Source organism: Taudactylus pleione, unplaced genomic scaffold (genome assembly GCF_031769625.1).
Source record: "Taudactylus pleione unplaced genomic scaffold, aTauple2 ptg000734l, whole genome shotgun sequence".
Classification (NCBI taxonomy): Eukaryota; Metazoa; Chordata; class Amphibia; order Anura; family Myobatrachidae; genus Taudactylus; species Taudactylus pleione.
In genome coordinates this window covers 4,402,674-4,419,737 of record NW_028285136.1, presented here as the reverse complement: position 1 = coordinate 4,419,737, position 17,064 = coordinate 4,402,674, and the positions used below count along the sequence as shown (strand labels likewise).

The following is a 17,064-nucleotide window of genomic DNA, read 5'->3' as shown; positions in this document are numbered from 1 at the left end:
GAATGGAAGCCAGACCCAAGTTGAAGCTTTATCATGTGCATGGGATGGATTCCAGGGAGAACCTTAAATGTTATTTTGATTCAGAAAGTGCATTCAGAGATGAGACAGTGGTGTTTATTATGGAGAAGCTGCACAGCGCATTAGTGACAGGTGTGTATTCAGGATAAATTGCTGCTTTAGCTATATAATATGGTTATTCTGAGCACCAGAAGAATTAAATGGGTGACCTTATAGTGTACAGACAGGGGTGTAGTGTGGGCAGAACTGGTGGAGCTCATGCACAGGTGCTGGCTACGGCAGGGGACACTAAGGGCGGTGGATCAGCAGTGTTTTTTTTTTTTTTTTTAAACATTTAATAAATAGACTGCCATAATAGCCTGGAATGTAATTAATTTACCTCTGCACGGAATGGCGGCGGTCAAACACTGTCACCGGAATCCCGACATCATTTGAGATGCTGATACTGGAATACTGACAGCTGGCATACCGAACATAAGTATAGTAAGCCAGGTTAGCTTTTACCCACAGGTTATGTTTAGGCACTGTTGTAGGCTGCGGACAGGGGGGGGTTAGGGTTAGGCTCAACTGGGGGGGGGTTAGGGTTAGGCACTAAAGGGGGAGGGTTAGGTGTAAGCACTAAACGAGAGAGTTAGGGTTAGGGTGCAAGGGGAGGTTAAATACTGAGCATCGGGATGCCGCTGTCTGTGATGGCCGGCATCCAAACTGCCAGTCTCCCACACCCAACCCATTTCCCAGTCCCCTGGTCCCAAATGGAACTGCAGATGCGTAGAAATAATGCTGGCACTGTGCTCCTGGCCACAGAAGCTCACACTCTGCCAATGGTCTTACACTGCACTACTGGAGGAGTCCAGTAACCAGCCACACGGATACAACACTGAAGAAAGGAAGACATCAAGGAGCGGAGCAGAGCTGGTAAGAGCTGTAGAAAAGACAGAATAAGGAGACTGGGTGGAGAGGGAGAGGTAGGTGTGTGTGTGGGATTCGGTGCGATACAGCGCCAGCCTGACATGGAAGGAAATCCCGATCGTCTAGAAGGTAAGTATATACTACCCTAACTCTACCCCCTAACCCTCCTTTAGGGGTGCCTAACCCTAATCCCCCCTCTAAGTGCCTAAACATAACCCCCCCTTTCCCCGCTGCCTAAACCTAAGTCCCCCGGGGGGGTGCCTAACCCTAACCTTCCCCCGGGGAGTGCCTAACCCTCCCTCCCCCTAGCCTAAACCTAACATCCCGATTGGGATGCCGGGCGCCGGTCTCCAGGCGTAGGTTAGTTAACCCTCTCCGGGATTCTGTAGTCTAGATGCCGGCGGTCGGCATTGTGACCGCCGGCATCATAAACGTATACCTGTGTGTGTTTAGTAGGGTTTGAATTTTTCATGCGGGACAAACGCGGACCTTCTCGCACATTTAAAGGTCTGATTTTGTCCACAACTCACCAAATCTAATAGCCTGCGAACTCATGATTGCAAGTTATCTTGTATTTTGCATAGTCAGCACCAGACTCTTTCTAGCGGAGGAAGGGCATTTACTCATACCCTTCCTCCGTGCGAATGACCGAGACCCACCTGAGGTTTGTCATTACAGGAACCACCAGCCAATCAGCGTGCACCTCCGTAGGAGCTGCACGCTGATTGGTTCTTAGCAGTCAGCCTGTATGTCACACTTTTCCCCATAGACGTGATTGGTGGGAAAGCGCCATTGAAGTCTATGGTGGGAATCGCTACATTGCTGCCTATGATGGGAACCGCAAAGTTAATAGAGGTGGCGCCGACTGATTGGCTGCTGGCTCCTGTAATGACAGTACTCACGTGGGTCCCGGTCATTCATGTGGAGGAAGGGTATGTGTAATCCCTTTCTGACCTGGTTTCGGGTGTGCGGTTTTTTTTGTTTTTAACCCCATGAATGCCTACTTGGAACAAAGAGGACATAATATACACTAGGAGTTGGCGAGTATTGATTTTTTTTTACAGGTGTTGTGGATTCTACTGGACAAGTGGATGTGAATGACTGCAGGGATTCTAGATAAGTATGTGTGAATGTGAGTGTGAATGTTTGCTTTAATAAAAAGCTTGGTCTTGGTTCTTAAAATACAGGGGACCACTATGCATTTTCCCCTCTATATTTTAAGAACCAGGACAGGCTCAACAGAGCCCGGGGCTGGTTATGCTTGTAGTGGGGGAGGGACACACGTTACAGGTTTTTTTTTACACACAGAAACAGGCATGGATTTCACGGATCAGTGCATCTTTCTGTGTTATTTGGACCTGCTGAGTTTTCAGGCGGTGATAGAGTACAAGTTAAACATTTGCACTTTTTTACTTTGCCCAACTTGTATGTTCACAATGGCAATACATCTGGATGCGTGTTTTGCCATTGTGAGTTGCATGGGGTTTGAGAAACATGCGAGTTTGCATGTTCACCCAACCTAGCAGACCAAGGGACATACACTAACCACCCACCCCCGCCCACAAGCACATAAACTATCCTCCCTACCGTCCCAGTGACAGGCACATACACTACCCGTCTTGTCCTCTCAGCCCCAGGAGCCTACACTAGCCGCCCTACCCCCAGGCCCATACATTATCCAACCTATAACCCTCGATCCAGGGACAAACACTACCTACCCAACCCTCAGACCCTGAAACATATAGTACCCCCATCCCTTATGTCCAGGTCATACATTAAAACTCCCAGTCCTCCTTTCCCCCGAAAACCTTCATGGCTTCTATACGGTTTTGTATTGATCATGTTCTATTTTCATTTATAAATACAATGCATTGTGTTTGCTTGTTTGAGAATATAATTAAATTCAAAAAATGACTCCATAATAGGTGCTGCCCATCCTGTACACTATCTGCATATCAGCCCCATGTGCTGGCTATGCCTAGTCCCCAGATACACCTCTGTACTGCAGGATGGGGGGCGCCATAGCATGTACCTGCTATGGGCACCAGGGGCGTTTCTAGAGAGGAGGGGGCCCGTGTGCAGTCTCCGACACGGGCCCCTACCTCTCTGCCCGGCAGCGCACTGAGTTGTGTGCGGCCAGCGCTGGAGTTATAGACTCTGGGGACTAGAGTGTGCCCAGAGTCTATAGTGTCTGCACAGGTCACCGGGAAAATGGCCGCCACGGCCATTTTCCCTGTACGGCGCATGCGCAAACGATGGGAAAATGGCCACTGCGGACATTTTCCAGTCTATTACAGCGCCGGACGCTCACACCGACGTGGGATTCCAGAGAGGTAAGTAATATTATGGGTGCAGGGTGTGCGGTGCGGGGCCCCCCTGGACCCAGGGGCCCGTGTTCCCCGCACACCCTGCACCCTTTATAGATACACCCCTGATGGGCACCTCAGCTCCACATTACACCTCTGTATACAGGACATAATGGGAACAGGTTACAGTTTCCCTGCTCACAGAGAGATGTCAGCTACAGACGTCACTTTCATCCATGGTGCTTTGGAATAGAATTAACCCACCAAACGTTCTACACACAGCACAGAAATGGCGACAGACTCGGGAATCATAGAAATATCTTCCTTATGCATCACAGAAAATTGAGGAATAATATATAATGTTTGGGTACAGTATATAGATATAAAACATGTGACACAGATGCTATTATTTTTATTTTTGATTTTATTGCCAACACAGTGTCTCATATATACCATGTGTCCATTACAGTCACACAGCTGTGGGAAATGTATTAACTCACAAATTCCCAATAATATATTTCATTGGCATAGATGAAGGCACCCAGTATTATGCCATGACACATAAATCATGAGATCCGTTCCAGTATGTGCCCAATGCTGGGACTCACATTATCTTTCTTTGCCATTAACTCATTGTAACTTTATAGAATGTTGAATTTCTTCTTATCTGATTCCTCTTTGCAGGTCGCATTAAAGGAGAAACTATGATTGACATCAGTATCGGATCCATGGTTCATCCACTTTTTGTTATAAGTGAATTTTTTAAAGAAATTACTATATTAAAATTAAAAGAGTCCTGTATTATGGAACTCAACAAATGGGTGAACACCCGCACTGGGGCTTTCGATTGGACTCATGCATCTAAGATTGTTACCGAGCTGGGAGGCATCAGGTAAAATGTGATTCTAAACATACAGTAAAAGAACATTTAATAAAAATTATAAACAAAAATGGAAATTAAATGTAATAAAAAAATGACTGTTTTAGTTTTAAATGGAGATCAGAGAGTTAGAGGACAATAGTGAATATTTCCTAGTTGGTGGCCGGTATTCCTACCAATTCAACAGTTCCAGTTGTGCATGTTATTTTCTTTTCGTTTTTTTTTTTTTTTTTTTTGTGGCTGAGGTATAAAAAAAAACTGAAGTGGAACATATAATTCGGCACTGACACTTGAACCTGCTGTATTATATAATGTAATTGGTGTTATTATTTTAGTGTGGAAGAACAGGAAAAGGAAGAAAAGTTGAAGGAAACCATTAAGCGCATTGTGCAATTTGACTTCAGCAAAGAAAACCTCACGGATCCGGTGGTGTTACCACAAGCTGACTGTCTACTCACAGCGTGGGTGCTGGATGCGGTTTGTCAGGACCAACAAGATTTCATCAAAAACTTGAGGAAGATGTCAAAGCTGCTTAAGGCTGGGGGGTACTTTATTATAATTGGGGGCATAAACATCACATATTACACTGTTGGTAATGACAGGATGCATGCATTGACTTATGATGACATATTTGTAAGAAAGACCCTCACCGATGAAGGATTTGAAATTGATTCCTGTGAGCTACTTGATAGAAAAGTAAAGAGTGATCTTATAGATTACAAGCAATTGATGGTCCTCACTGCTGTCAAAGGGGGTTGGGTATGCGATTCCAGCACAAACAATGCTGGCGGTCAGAACCCCGGTGCCGAAGTCACGATGGTGGAAATTCCGATGCATACAGGTAAGTAATCTAACCCTTCCCGTAATCCTACCATAACCCACCATTCCCACAGCCTAACCATAACCCTCCCCCCCACCGCCTAACAATAACCCTCCCCTCCTGCAACCTAACCATAACCCTCACCCTAATGCCTAACCCTAAACCCAAAAACCAACTGTTGGGATCACAGCCGCCGGGATTCTGGATACTGTTGAGGGTTTTGGAAGGAAACATATAAGATATTTATTGTTGCCATCTTTCTCCCATTCAACCCCAATGACACTGACACTTACTTACATATGGGAATGTTTAGTAAGAAATGACACTGATATATCTTTTATTATCTTAAGTATCAGACCACAAATGTTTCATAGCCAGTCTAAAGTCAGTACACAGCTAGCAGGGACAAGGGTTAGGTAAAGTGACATCCAATGACAGGCTGAATGGTCTGGCATAAGAGCAGGCAATAGAAACAGGCAGGGAAAAAGCAACCATGTACAGTAATACAAAAGCAAGTCCATTGTTCAGGACATAACAACGGTAATAACACGGTATAAGCAAAGCTGGTTCAGATAAAAGCCAGGTTAGCATGTGATCATTATCAAGCAATCAAGAAGGAAGCCGATGTTTATTCAAAGTTTCCGGAGTTTGCGCAAGGCCAAGTTCACAGAACAATCACCTAGCACTGACTGTTAGGTGAGATCTCACTAAAAGTGCTGGTTAATTGGTAGCAAATGTGCAGACCATTTCAAACAATGCTGGGAGCTGGATACGCATCTCACCCTACAGACAATGTCTCCAAACACACGAAAGCTATATCAACCAGCTAACTTGCTGTAGTAATACAAATTTTAAGTTAACCCTAAGGACATCCAGTTGGTACAGCATCCTAGATGGCAGTGGCGTAAAATGGCCCCAGTAGAGCTCTTGGTGGCTTGGGGACCATTGCTATGCCACTGCAACTGTGAACACTGGCCTCTGAAGTGATCAGGTGACATCATGATGTCACCCACATTGTGAGGAGCCTGCGCGGCCTCACCTTTTGGATCAAGTTAGCGGACACTGATCAGGATTCCAGCTCCGGGACTTTGTCAGTCGGCATCCCGGCAGTCGGTCAATCCTTAGTCAGAGGTCACATCCCAGGAGGAAGAGACCTCTGACAAAGCCGTGGGTGGAGCGACGGGCAAGCGCATCAGGTGATTGTGATAGGGCGACAAAATATGTGATGGACAACATCTGGATATCACAGGAGTCAACTGCATTTGGGGAGAATGAGTCCTGCCCAAAAATCACACAGCAGTAAGCATTATGAATGCATCAATTGCGCTTGTCATTGTATCCAGGATACAGATTTCTTTATTACAATACACAAAGGAAAACTGTAGAATAAGACCTAGATATTATTCAATTCTACATGTGCTGCATCTGTAATTACCATGCACATTGCTCATATATCAATTAATAAAAAAATAGAAATATTTATATAAAAAAGGGTATATGATTGATTATATATATATATATATATATATATATATATAGCACCAAAATAGAATACTTTATTGTGCACTGTATAGTTATTCCACTGATGTAGTCATAAATATTTATTTGCTATGAAATGTAGACTATGAAGTTTACTGCATATTAAATGTACAATAAAGTACTAAAATTGCCTCATGGTGTTTTTCTGTAGCATCCACTTGGGAAAGATGTTGGACTTCTTAGTTGTGTAATAAAATAGATCAATACAATATATGTCAATAGAAAAAAAAAAATATATAGATATGAAAATATAAAAATATAGAAAATATGTATTTAGATATAAATATAAAATATTTAGGGTCGTATTCGATTAGAGGATTTTTGGGACGACCAAATCTTCTTAAATGGTTAAATGTAGTTGTTCCATAGAAACATAAAAACAGAAAAATATATAGAATATTGTATTAGAAAATAATCTAAATCAAATGATCTGTCAGCAAGACCTCAGAAAAGGAAACCGGAGAGACCCTTCACACAGTAGTCCTCATGTGACAGGCAGGAATCTTAACACCCCACACAGTGTCTTGCTAAGGTAACAAATGCTCACATGATTGTTACCTGTGAACAATGTGAATGAATCACTTCAAGGTTTCTTTACCCAGACACATATATGATGACAGAACATGGGATGCTCACATAGAGGCTGACTTGAAACTGGTATGATGAAAACTTATAAAGGTTTCTTTTCTTCTTAAATCATAAGTGATACCAATAGGCTCCCAAAAATAGGAAACAAACTGAATATTGGGCCTGATTCAGACCCGCTCGCAAGCGGGTCGATGGTGGCCCAGTGCGCATGCATGAGCCCCGGAGCGAGTGCAAAAAGCACTTGCTCCGGGACTCACTACAAAAGGGGTGGCTGTCGATGTTGATCGACAGCTCGCCCCATTTTGTAGGCATGGCGGTGGGGTTGGCTTCACAAACGGAGGCGTTCCCATGCGAACACCTGCCGTTTGTGGGCAGCCCCACTGACATCACCAGTGATGTCAGTGGGAGAGCTTCCAGCTCTATTTGAGCCAGAAGCTGTCTGGGGCTTGCGGCCATGAGACCCTACCACAAGGGTCTCATCGCAAGCCCGATGGTCGCGATGGTCTTGACCATCGCGACCATCATCATGGCTGCTCACTATAGCTGTGGGTGGTCACCCACAACTGTGCGAGCAGCCAGGAGGCCACTCCTAAAATAACCAGAGGCATTCGCAAAAAGCGAGCGCTCGCTTTTTGCGAACGCCTCTGAATCAGGCCCATAGTGTAGTATGTCTTAACAAAAATGTAATAAACATTAAGAACAAATATAAACTTAAAAAGTGGGGATTAGCCTTCATACCAGATAGATGGTAAACAGCGTTCACATTGGTATGCATTCAAAGTGGGGGGAAAAGACACCCGGTGGTGCGCTATTAACCATCTATCTGCTCCTTCAGAACATAGGGGCATATTTATAAATTATCAGGTTTTAGACCCAATAATTAGCTTATTGCAACTTATCACAGCAATAAGAAATTAAAGATCACAGGGATGTACCATTGATCATTTGGGTTCCAATTGAAGCCCATCCCTTGTTGTGTAAAATTAAAGTGATCAATAATTACTTTCTCCTTTGGGTGACTGTCATGGTACTGCCCGTGCGCGGTTAGCAGACCACCCTTTTGAGTATGTGCGGTCAGCAGGCCATGCAAGTGTGAGCAGCTATTGCCGTGGAGGGATTATACAGGGATTTACCAGGGATTTACTCCTGATAAACTTTGAAATAGGTAGCCCATAAGTTACAATGGTAAATGCTGTCTAAAGATGGTGTTACAGTAGCTACCGGGGGCAAGCTCATAGATCTCAGTAATAGCAGCCCCCATACAAACCTATGAGAGCTGCTATTGTGCTCAAAAACTGGGGACTGCAAAAGACCCCCCTCCCGATACATTCAGGGGATACTTAAAATTTTCAGATATCACCTGAAACCTGTGTTTTCTGGGGGATATCCTGCAAATTTAATTTCATAGTATGAAAATAGGCCCCATAGTGAGCATCAGTGATCACCCTGCAGAGTTACTGCCCTACTAACTTTCCTGGTCTTGTCTGAATCTGGAGATACACTTCCCTACCTCAGTATGTCACCTGACCTTCATCCCTTACCTGCTACCTCCATTGATGCGTTGCCTTGAATAACAACTTCTATACAGAGGAAACATGTCAGGACCTGGACTGTCAGACTACGGTTGAGGTCCCGGGCAACTGTGCTCCACGTGTCCAGATTCAGGTGTCCTCTCTGGTATGCCCGCTCTCCACGCAGCCATGCACGGCATCGGACGCGTGAAGTCATCTAAACACTGCCTGAATATCTAAATGTCCACTCCTGCAGGTGCGGGTTTTTTGCCATTCAATTAGGTGCGTGATTTTTTTTTTTCATGCCGGGAGGTTTTTATTCACGCACCTCCAGAGCAAGCGTGATTTTTCCTAAAATCATTATTTTTAGGAAAAATCAGTGGGTCTTGCTCTGGCACCCCGGCAGCACCCCCGCCTTAGAACTAATTAAGCAATTGGAAGTTTCCAATTAGCTCAATTAGTCCTTAATTAGTGACTGTGTGTGTGCATGAGTGTGTATGTGTGTCCCCCCCAGTGTTAGTGTGGCCCCTCAGAATGGGCACTGGGAGAACTACATTTCCCAGCAGCCCTTGCCCCTCCCACCAGCCCCTGGAGCCCAATGAACATATTCTCAGTTTTGTGCTATACTAATTAACTCCAGACAACCTCACAAGAGATAACCTGTATGAGAAATGTATGGATGCTCTATGAGCAATACATCACTATGTTATCTGATCTGTTTCTAGAATAATGTATGTGGAAGTATTACAAATTGCCACCCTGATAATTATATGAGAGATAGAGTAAGTGCTTTTGGAATTCCCAAACAATCAATAGGATTATAGGGCCTGATTCAGACCCACTCGCGAGTGGCTGTCCGCTCGCTAGTGGGTCGATGTTCTGGACTGAGCATGCGCACGACGGAGGGAGCTCCGTCGTGCGCATGCGCCAGACGCGACGAGCGAAGGAAAGTCCTTCGCTCGTTGTGTCTGATCAAAGGGGGCGTGCTGTCGATGTTGCTTGACAGCACGCCCCCTTTGGTAGGCGTGCCGGGGGCGTGCTTCCCTGACGGGGGCGTTCCCATGGGAACGCCTCCCGTCAGAAGCCGGCCCACTGACATCACTAGTGATGTCAGTGGGAGTGATTTTGGCTCAGATAGAGCCAAAATCACTCCGGAGCTTGAGGTTGAAAACCTCAACCGCAGGCTCCGGCTCGCAGTTTCGATGGTCGCGATGGTCACGACCATCGCGGCCATCAAACTGCACGCTCGTATAGCCTGTGGGTGGTGACACACAGCTATACGAGCGTCCAGGAGGACGCTCCATTCTCATGGAGGCCAGCCCTCATTCAGAGCGTGCGCTCTGCTCAGAGCGTACGGCTCTGAATGAGGGCCATAGTCCGTATTTGCACTGTGATAACTACTGTATATGATAAATAAGTGCTCTTTGAATGAATATTATAAGTAGGGTTTGTGAGAGAGTGAATACTGAAATAAATCAATCACTTTGATCTCTGAAACCTGGCTCAAGAAACTTTGATACTGTATATTGACATACGGGGATTGCAACATTGAGTGCAATTCTCCTTATAATGGATACAAAACGTAACAAGGTCACATCATAATAAGACTGAGAAATAGCACGTTGGAGAGCAAGATCAGTATTATTTGTGTGATTTTTTTATTCACAAAAAAAAATTGTTTAGACGCATGACTGATTTTAATATTTCACTGGAGTTGCATATTATTTTATTGAAATTAATAAAAGTTATGTTTTAATATGATTTTTCTAGTGCGCCAGCAAAGAGACATTCTATCTTCTTTTCACAATGCTTAAATGTCAATTTGAATCTGAATGGTTGCTATTGGCAACATCTAAACTTCCAAAAACTCTCACGTTAGTAAATATACCTCAAAGACTCAGCTACTGTGCTTACTGCATCCATCTCTAAGTCAGGCCCAATATTTCAAAACATAATACACAGCAAATGCTACTAACTACTAAATCATATTAAATGTCATTTATTACATAGTGTAATAATGTTTATTAAAACGTTCCCAGCACCTATTGTACTAAAATATTAAGTAATTGCAACAAATAATACATCAAAGCAGCGGCTGGAAGTTTGCAAGGACACAGGTATTGCAACATGAATATTTTCACACTGGAATTTCTCACAGAAAATCCTTACAGATATCCTGGACTTTTACCTCTGAACAATTTGTCTTAAGGTTGCCATCTGTCTAGGTTTGCTCTGGACAGCCTAGAAATTAGGACATCTGTCCGCTGTACGGAGCTTTAACAATCCCAGACAGATTTACTAAGAATCATGTTTTGGTCAAGTTTAAAGACGATTGGCATCATTGGAATTTCAGAGAATTTTTTAAGATCAAAAACTCAAATTTACTAAGAATCGTGTTTGACAGAATCATGATTTCCAATGGTGTTTGCAAGTGCATTTGTCTTTTCTCCCCCATGTTAACTCTGTCTGAACACTCCCGAACATGAAGCCTGCACAGATCAGTGAAATCCATGCTGGATTCTGTGTGTATAAAAATATTAAAAAAAACATGGTGTGGGGTCCCCCAAAGCATAACCAGCACCAGGCTTTTTGAACTGGTCCTGGTTCAGCAAAAACGAGGGAAAAAAATTATGAGGGGTTCCCATATTTCTTTCAACAAGCACCAGGCTCTTATTAGCAGGGGTGTAATGGCACAGCCATGGGTCACACTTGACTGGATCCCCCTGGCAAAGCATTAACCCCCACTAATTATTCAGCACACGCCAATAAAAGGATCCCCCCTCTCCAGGTAACCACAAGCCAGGGCTGAAGGTGGGTGTGGGGTTGATAGTTGTAAAGAATAGATTTAAAGTGTCGTTTACATTAGGACTACAAGTCCCAGCGAGCCTGCTCCACATGCTGGTACTTGAAGAAACACAAATACCAGCATGCAGGGAATTAAGGGCCCGCCAGTGCCTATAGTCCCCCTGTAAAGGAAATATAAAAATAAAGATAGTACACGCACACTGTACAAAAGTAAAAAATGTAATACATACTGTAACATGACCAGATTAGGGGTCCCTCTCCTGGGGTAGATGGACTCCCTCTTCACACACACAGCAGCCGGAAAAATAGTACACCAGTCTGGGGTCTCGTACCAGCTGGTTGGTACCAGTCTTTATTGTGCAAAAAGGAAAACAAAACATAAAAGTAAACGCTAGCCCGTCTGGGCGCTAACTAGACAAGAGGTTCCCTCTCTACAGAAATAGTGGGGCCTACTGCCTCCACCATCAAGACAAGCGTATGCACAAGACTTTACAGGTTGTTTTCACCAAGTGTCTCTGAGCCAGCCAGTCTGCTTGCTCTCCCAGGTATGAGACACTAGCTTACAATCAGACACAGCCTATATTAGCCAGTTCCAGGTGCAGACCCTAATGAGCCTGCTAACAGACCAAGAAGGTCAAAACCTGGAGTGGCCTGTGGATGGAGCCCTCCCTCTCCTCACATCCACACCCCCAAGACCCAAACTAGCTTTTCAAAAAGCCGACACTCAAATCTGCTTCACTGCAGACTTTTCTCCTGGGGGTTTTTAGAACACATAGGTCAAAAACCTAAGACAAATGTATCTACCACTGACCACTTTACCAGTGTTCCTATCACAATACTCACATTATACTCAGTGAATCCCGCTACATGGTTACAAAAAATAAACATACTCACCTAACCCTTGCTGCAGATCCCTCGTCTTCTCCAGTATCATCCCTGGGCCATTTAAAATAACAAATCATGGTATCGAGTTATAACGGACACAGAAGAGCTGTGTGTATTGTGATAGAAGCACTGGAGAAGTGTGGAATGGCTTCTATGTATGTCCTAGGTTCCTGTCATATGTGTTCTGAAACCCCCAGTAGAAGTCTGTTTGGGAAAAACAGACTAGAAATGTCGGCTTTAGAGAAAAGCCGGTTTGGGTCCTGGGGGTGTGGATGTGAGGAGAGGGAGGGCTCCATCCACAGGACACTCCAGGTTTTGGGCCTCTCAGCCTGGTAACAGGCTCATTAGGGCTTGCAGCTGGAAATGGCTAATATAAGCTGGGTTTGTTTGTGGCTGAGTGTCTCACACCTGGGAGAGCAGGCAGACTAGCCTGTTCAGAAACACTTGGTGATAATCCTTGAAAGTACTGTGCATGTGTTTTGTTGATGGTGAGGGCAATAGGCCCTACCATTATTATAGAGAGGGAATCTGCTGTGTAGCTAGTGCCCAGCCTTGCTAGGACTTATGTTTATGTTTTGTTTATGTTTATATTAATTTTACACAGTAAAGACTGGCACCGACCAGTTTGTATGAGAACTCCTGACTTGTATCCTATTTCTATGGCTGCTGTGTGTGTAAAGTGGGAGTCCATCTACCCCAGGAGAGGGACCCCTATCACGACTGTGTTACAGTACACACACACACAGCTCATCTCCACAAGTGACAGGACCAACAAGGTTTCCTGCACTTACAGAGCTGCCAGCCAACCAGCGGCCACTACTACAGTAACCGGCCAGGTCGCTGATTGGTCTGTCTGTTAGCCAGCTTGATGCTCACATGGAAGGGTGTTTGAAAAGTGTGTTTTGACCCGAGTTAGTGATTTTATGGATGTGTTTAAAAACACGATTCTTGATAAATTTCTGGGAAGTATTGTTTCTTCTGGAAAGTACTTCCGAGCTTGGCCGATGGTGTATTTAGTTCTATTGGGGGATTTTAACACCCGTGTTTTGCAGTTTCAATCTTGTTTTTATTCCCATGTTTGCCTTTAGTAAATCTCTGTGTCAGAAAAACAGGTGCAGTGTTACTTATACACATGCATAGAATAAAAAAAAAATGCTCAACTACGTAAACATTGACAATGCCTCCACCTCTGCGTTGTGCTGGGAGATAGCTTGGTCAGGTCATGAGAGGTATCAGAGAAAGTAGGACAATCTGTAGTGCAAAAAGTAGCAGTTAGCTGTAGATCATTGGGATGTGATCAGAAAGCTGGAGGGGGACAGATTGTAACCTCAGAGATGTTTCTGGATAAAAAATAAGAACACAAGCGACAATACCGGCAACAGACAGACCACAACACAATACATAACTGCTAAAGTGATGAAGACATTTGTGTGACCGCAGCACTTCATGGTGGTTTTCTATAGGGTAAAACACGCCACATGCAATTTCTACATCACAAACCCCCTATAATCTCGCCCCCACCAGAACAAGCACAGCCACATGGTGAGGGTGTAGCATACCTCCCAACATTTTAAAGTCTAATGGTACATGCATTCAAAAGGAGGTGTGGCCTTACGTCCATTAGGCCACAACCCCTGGTGTGATATTTTAGAGGCATGACCACTTTTTGTCTCTATGCTGCTGGCTTGCCCCTAGTCACTCACTACAAAGTGCAGATATGTCATAGTGTCCCCCTGCCCCATGGAACACTGTGGCAACACGGGTGGGACAGTGCCTGATAAGAAGGACTGTCCCGCAGAAATCGGGACATTTGGGAGGCATGTTTGGCGGTTGGAAGTAGTAGGGGAGAGGTGATTTGTTGGAGAGGTTTGGTGAGTGTTCTGTGATTTTTGAAAGTAGTCTTGTCATTTTCTGTGTATTCTTGTATTACAGTTCGTCTTTTTTTCCGTATCTGTTGTCATTTTTATTTTCCGTCTTGTCAGTGTTTATTTGTGTTTGCCTGTGGTGTTATTGTGAGGAGTGTAGTGTTGTAGTGTAGGTTTTACTTTCAGTGTTGAGGGACAGATGTATTAAGCTCTGGAAAGGGGTAACAGTTGGGAAGCTGACGGACGTAATCCCGACCGCCGGCTTCCCGACTGTCTAATCCCGGTAGGGATCTAATAACAGGTGACAAAATCTCGACGCCTGTCATTAGACCTATGCCAGGAGCCCAACACCCGGCATATTGATCGAAGGTAAGCCAGGCGCAGACAGCCGCAGGGGGGAGGGTTAGGTTAGGGTCTACCGGGGGGGATTTAGGGTTAGGCTAGGGGAAGGGGGGGTTAGGGTTAGGCACCCCCGGGTGGAGTTAGGTTTAGACGGTGGGGAAGGGGGGGTTAGGTTTAGGCACTTAGCAGGGGGATTAGGGTTAGGCACTTGGGGGGGAGGTTATGGTCAGGCACCCCTAAGGGAGGGTTAGGGTTAGGGGGTAGAATATGGGTAGTAAATACTTACCTTAGGATGATCAGGATTTTCACCCTTGCCAGGCGGCCATGGTAAATCATACGGATTCCCTGGAAAGTGATAAATTGGAGAGTGATAAACTACCAACCAATCAGCTCCTATCATTTTTCAAACATAACCTGTAACATTCCAAAAAACAAAAGGTTCAGGTTCATAGAGAACTTAAACCAAAAGACTCTATATGGGTGCACTCTACTAATTCAAATGGTAGTAATAAAACATAACTTTTATTATATCTATGACAATTCAATAAAAAGACTTACACAGATAACAAGAATATCTGACAAGAGTAGTGAAAAGAGTGAATTTATTAATCTCAGGTTAGCAATAACCCAGATAAAAGTAGCCGAAATATAGAACAACAAATACTAGACAATACAACATGAAACATGTATTGATAAAAAAAGTAAAAAACACCAGGTCAATAGAAATGAAAAAAATTGTATTCAATTGAATAATAACGTAACAATGTACTCTAATGATTCCCAAGGAGGGTTATTAATAGCAGAAATAGAAAAATGGAAAATAGAAAGTGGGGGATATCAAATTCAATTCCAGGCTCTGCTGCTCCTTTCACACTAAAAAGTGGAGGAAGAGGAGTGAGAGATCTCCTGGCATTGTAACCCCTGAGAACAATAGTCAACAGTGGTCCTGGTCTTCACACCAAATTACTGCTATTTGCTGTCATGCCCATGGTATTGGACCACAAATGAGTGAATTTATCGGTTGAAATAAGGACCTCTGGGAAGATACAGAGTGCTGTAGAGATTGAGTTGTAATCAACTAGAGATGATGAATCTCAAACATAAGTGATCGTATAATTAGATATATCACAGTCATAGAAATGAAAGGCTCTAGTGACATGGTATAATTCCAGGTCAATATATAGGAAATGTCAGTAAACAGAGATATAAAAATAGTAGGGGCTAAAGATTCCACAACCAGGCTCTGCTGCTCAGTCTCATACACAATTGTAGTGGAGGAGGAGTGTGAGGACATGGGATGTGTGTTACAAATTTACTGGCAGCATCTCAGTCATTGCAGAGATCAATTTACTTTTTAGTCCTTTTGTGTCCCCCATCCGTCTCCTAGTGTATGTGTGATCATTCTCAGGACACACATTTTCATTAGCATGTCTATTATGTACTGTAATAATGTAAGTTATTGAAATGTTTAATACTGGATAAGCCTTGATGTTAGCCTGGTCCATATGTCTGTGTTAGAGCAAGGTGACACCTCCCAAAACAAAAGACCCTCTAAGTTAATTCCCACCTCCCCAGGGGACGCTCAGGATTTACTCCTCCTTCCATTTGCCTGTTTTGTGCTTCACGTGAACCTGGTAGACTGAACGGAACCATCCCAGCAGGTGTTCGTCAGGGAAGTAATACCCAGAGGAGGTAGGAGAAAGTGACAGCATAAGGGACTCGCACCAATCAGGAAACGGTGCAACCCCCCCTGGGAGGTCATAATATCGTGGGAAATTGGAAGATTTTAAAACAGATCACTGAAGGTAACTCCACATGTTAGTTGCTGACTTTGGCTAAGAGGCCTCGCTCCGCCAAGGTGCTAGTGGAACGCATCACCAGTTCTGTGGATTTATACTTGGAAATTCTGCAAGGACCTATTCATTGCTGTGTGTTTTGTGATTAGCTTCTACTGCATGGGGTCCTGGAAATGCTTGATTGTACCCAGGGACTATCACTGCTGTGTGATCTCTGATAGTTTCTACGTGTGGGGTCCTGGAAGTGATTGAGTGGACATACGCTATGCACTGCTGCGTGATCAGTGATAGTTTCTACTGTGGGGACTGAGGGTCTCTAGCTATTTTGTGGAATTGTTCTGGGACATTATACTCTACTGGGACTGCCTCTGTCTGGACTGCTACCTGTTTATTGCCCGTTCACTGGATTTACTGCTTGTCCTGACATATTATCTATTTCTGTGTGCTGTGGATAAATAAACCATCACGTTGGTTTCATCTGCTCGGTGTCTGGGTGATTGAGTGAACCCCATATCCTCACATTTGGCGGCAGCGACAGTGGGATCATTCAGACACCAGCTTTCAAGCATAAAGTCATAAAATACAGCAGGGAATGGATCCAGAACCACTATGCTACCGATACCTCAAGAAGGGCCCCCTGCAGGATCTCTGCCGAATAAAACAGATTGAGTTTTATGCGGAGGACACCAGGAAAAAATTAATGGCAAAACTAGCCCAGTGGGACCAAGATCATCCAGCGGAGGAGGACGATGAGGATGATGTACCGGAGCAGACCGAGGGTCAGGGAACCACGGCGACAA

The 17,064-nt window shown here is 44.3% G+C and overlaps 1 protein-coding gene across 1 annotated transcript; it reads left to right on the top strand.

The window, feature by feature from the left end:
• Positions 1-2: 2 nt before the first annotated feature.
• Positions 3-8,782, top strand: LOC148477229 (nicotinamide N-methyltransferase-like). The gene is made up of 4 exons (XM_088457043.1): positions 3-150; positions 3,918-4,125; positions 4,449-4,954; positions 8,649-8,782. The coding sequence occupies exons 1-4, from the start codon at positions 3-5 to the stop codon at positions 8,780-8,782; spliced, it is 996 nt and encodes a 331-aa protein (XP_088313169.1).
• The last annotated feature ends 8,282 nt before the right edge of the window (positions 8,783-17,064 follow it).

What these genes read in the sequence shown, in the direction of transcription:
- LOC148477229 (XM_088457043.1), top strand. Translation starts at nt 3, where the DNA reads ATGGAAGCCAGACCCAAGTTGAAGCTTTATCATGTGCATGGGATGGAT. An exon ending in GCACAGCGCATTAGTGACAG is followed by an intron (nt 151 to 3,917) that starts GTGTGTATTCAG and finishes TCCTCTTTGCAG; the next exon opens with GTCGCATTAAAGGAGAAACT. An exon ending in GGAAATTCCGATGCATACAG is followed by an intron (nt 4,955 to 8,648) that starts GTAAGTAATCTA and finishes ACTTCTATACAG; the next exon opens with AGGAAACATGTCAGGACCTG.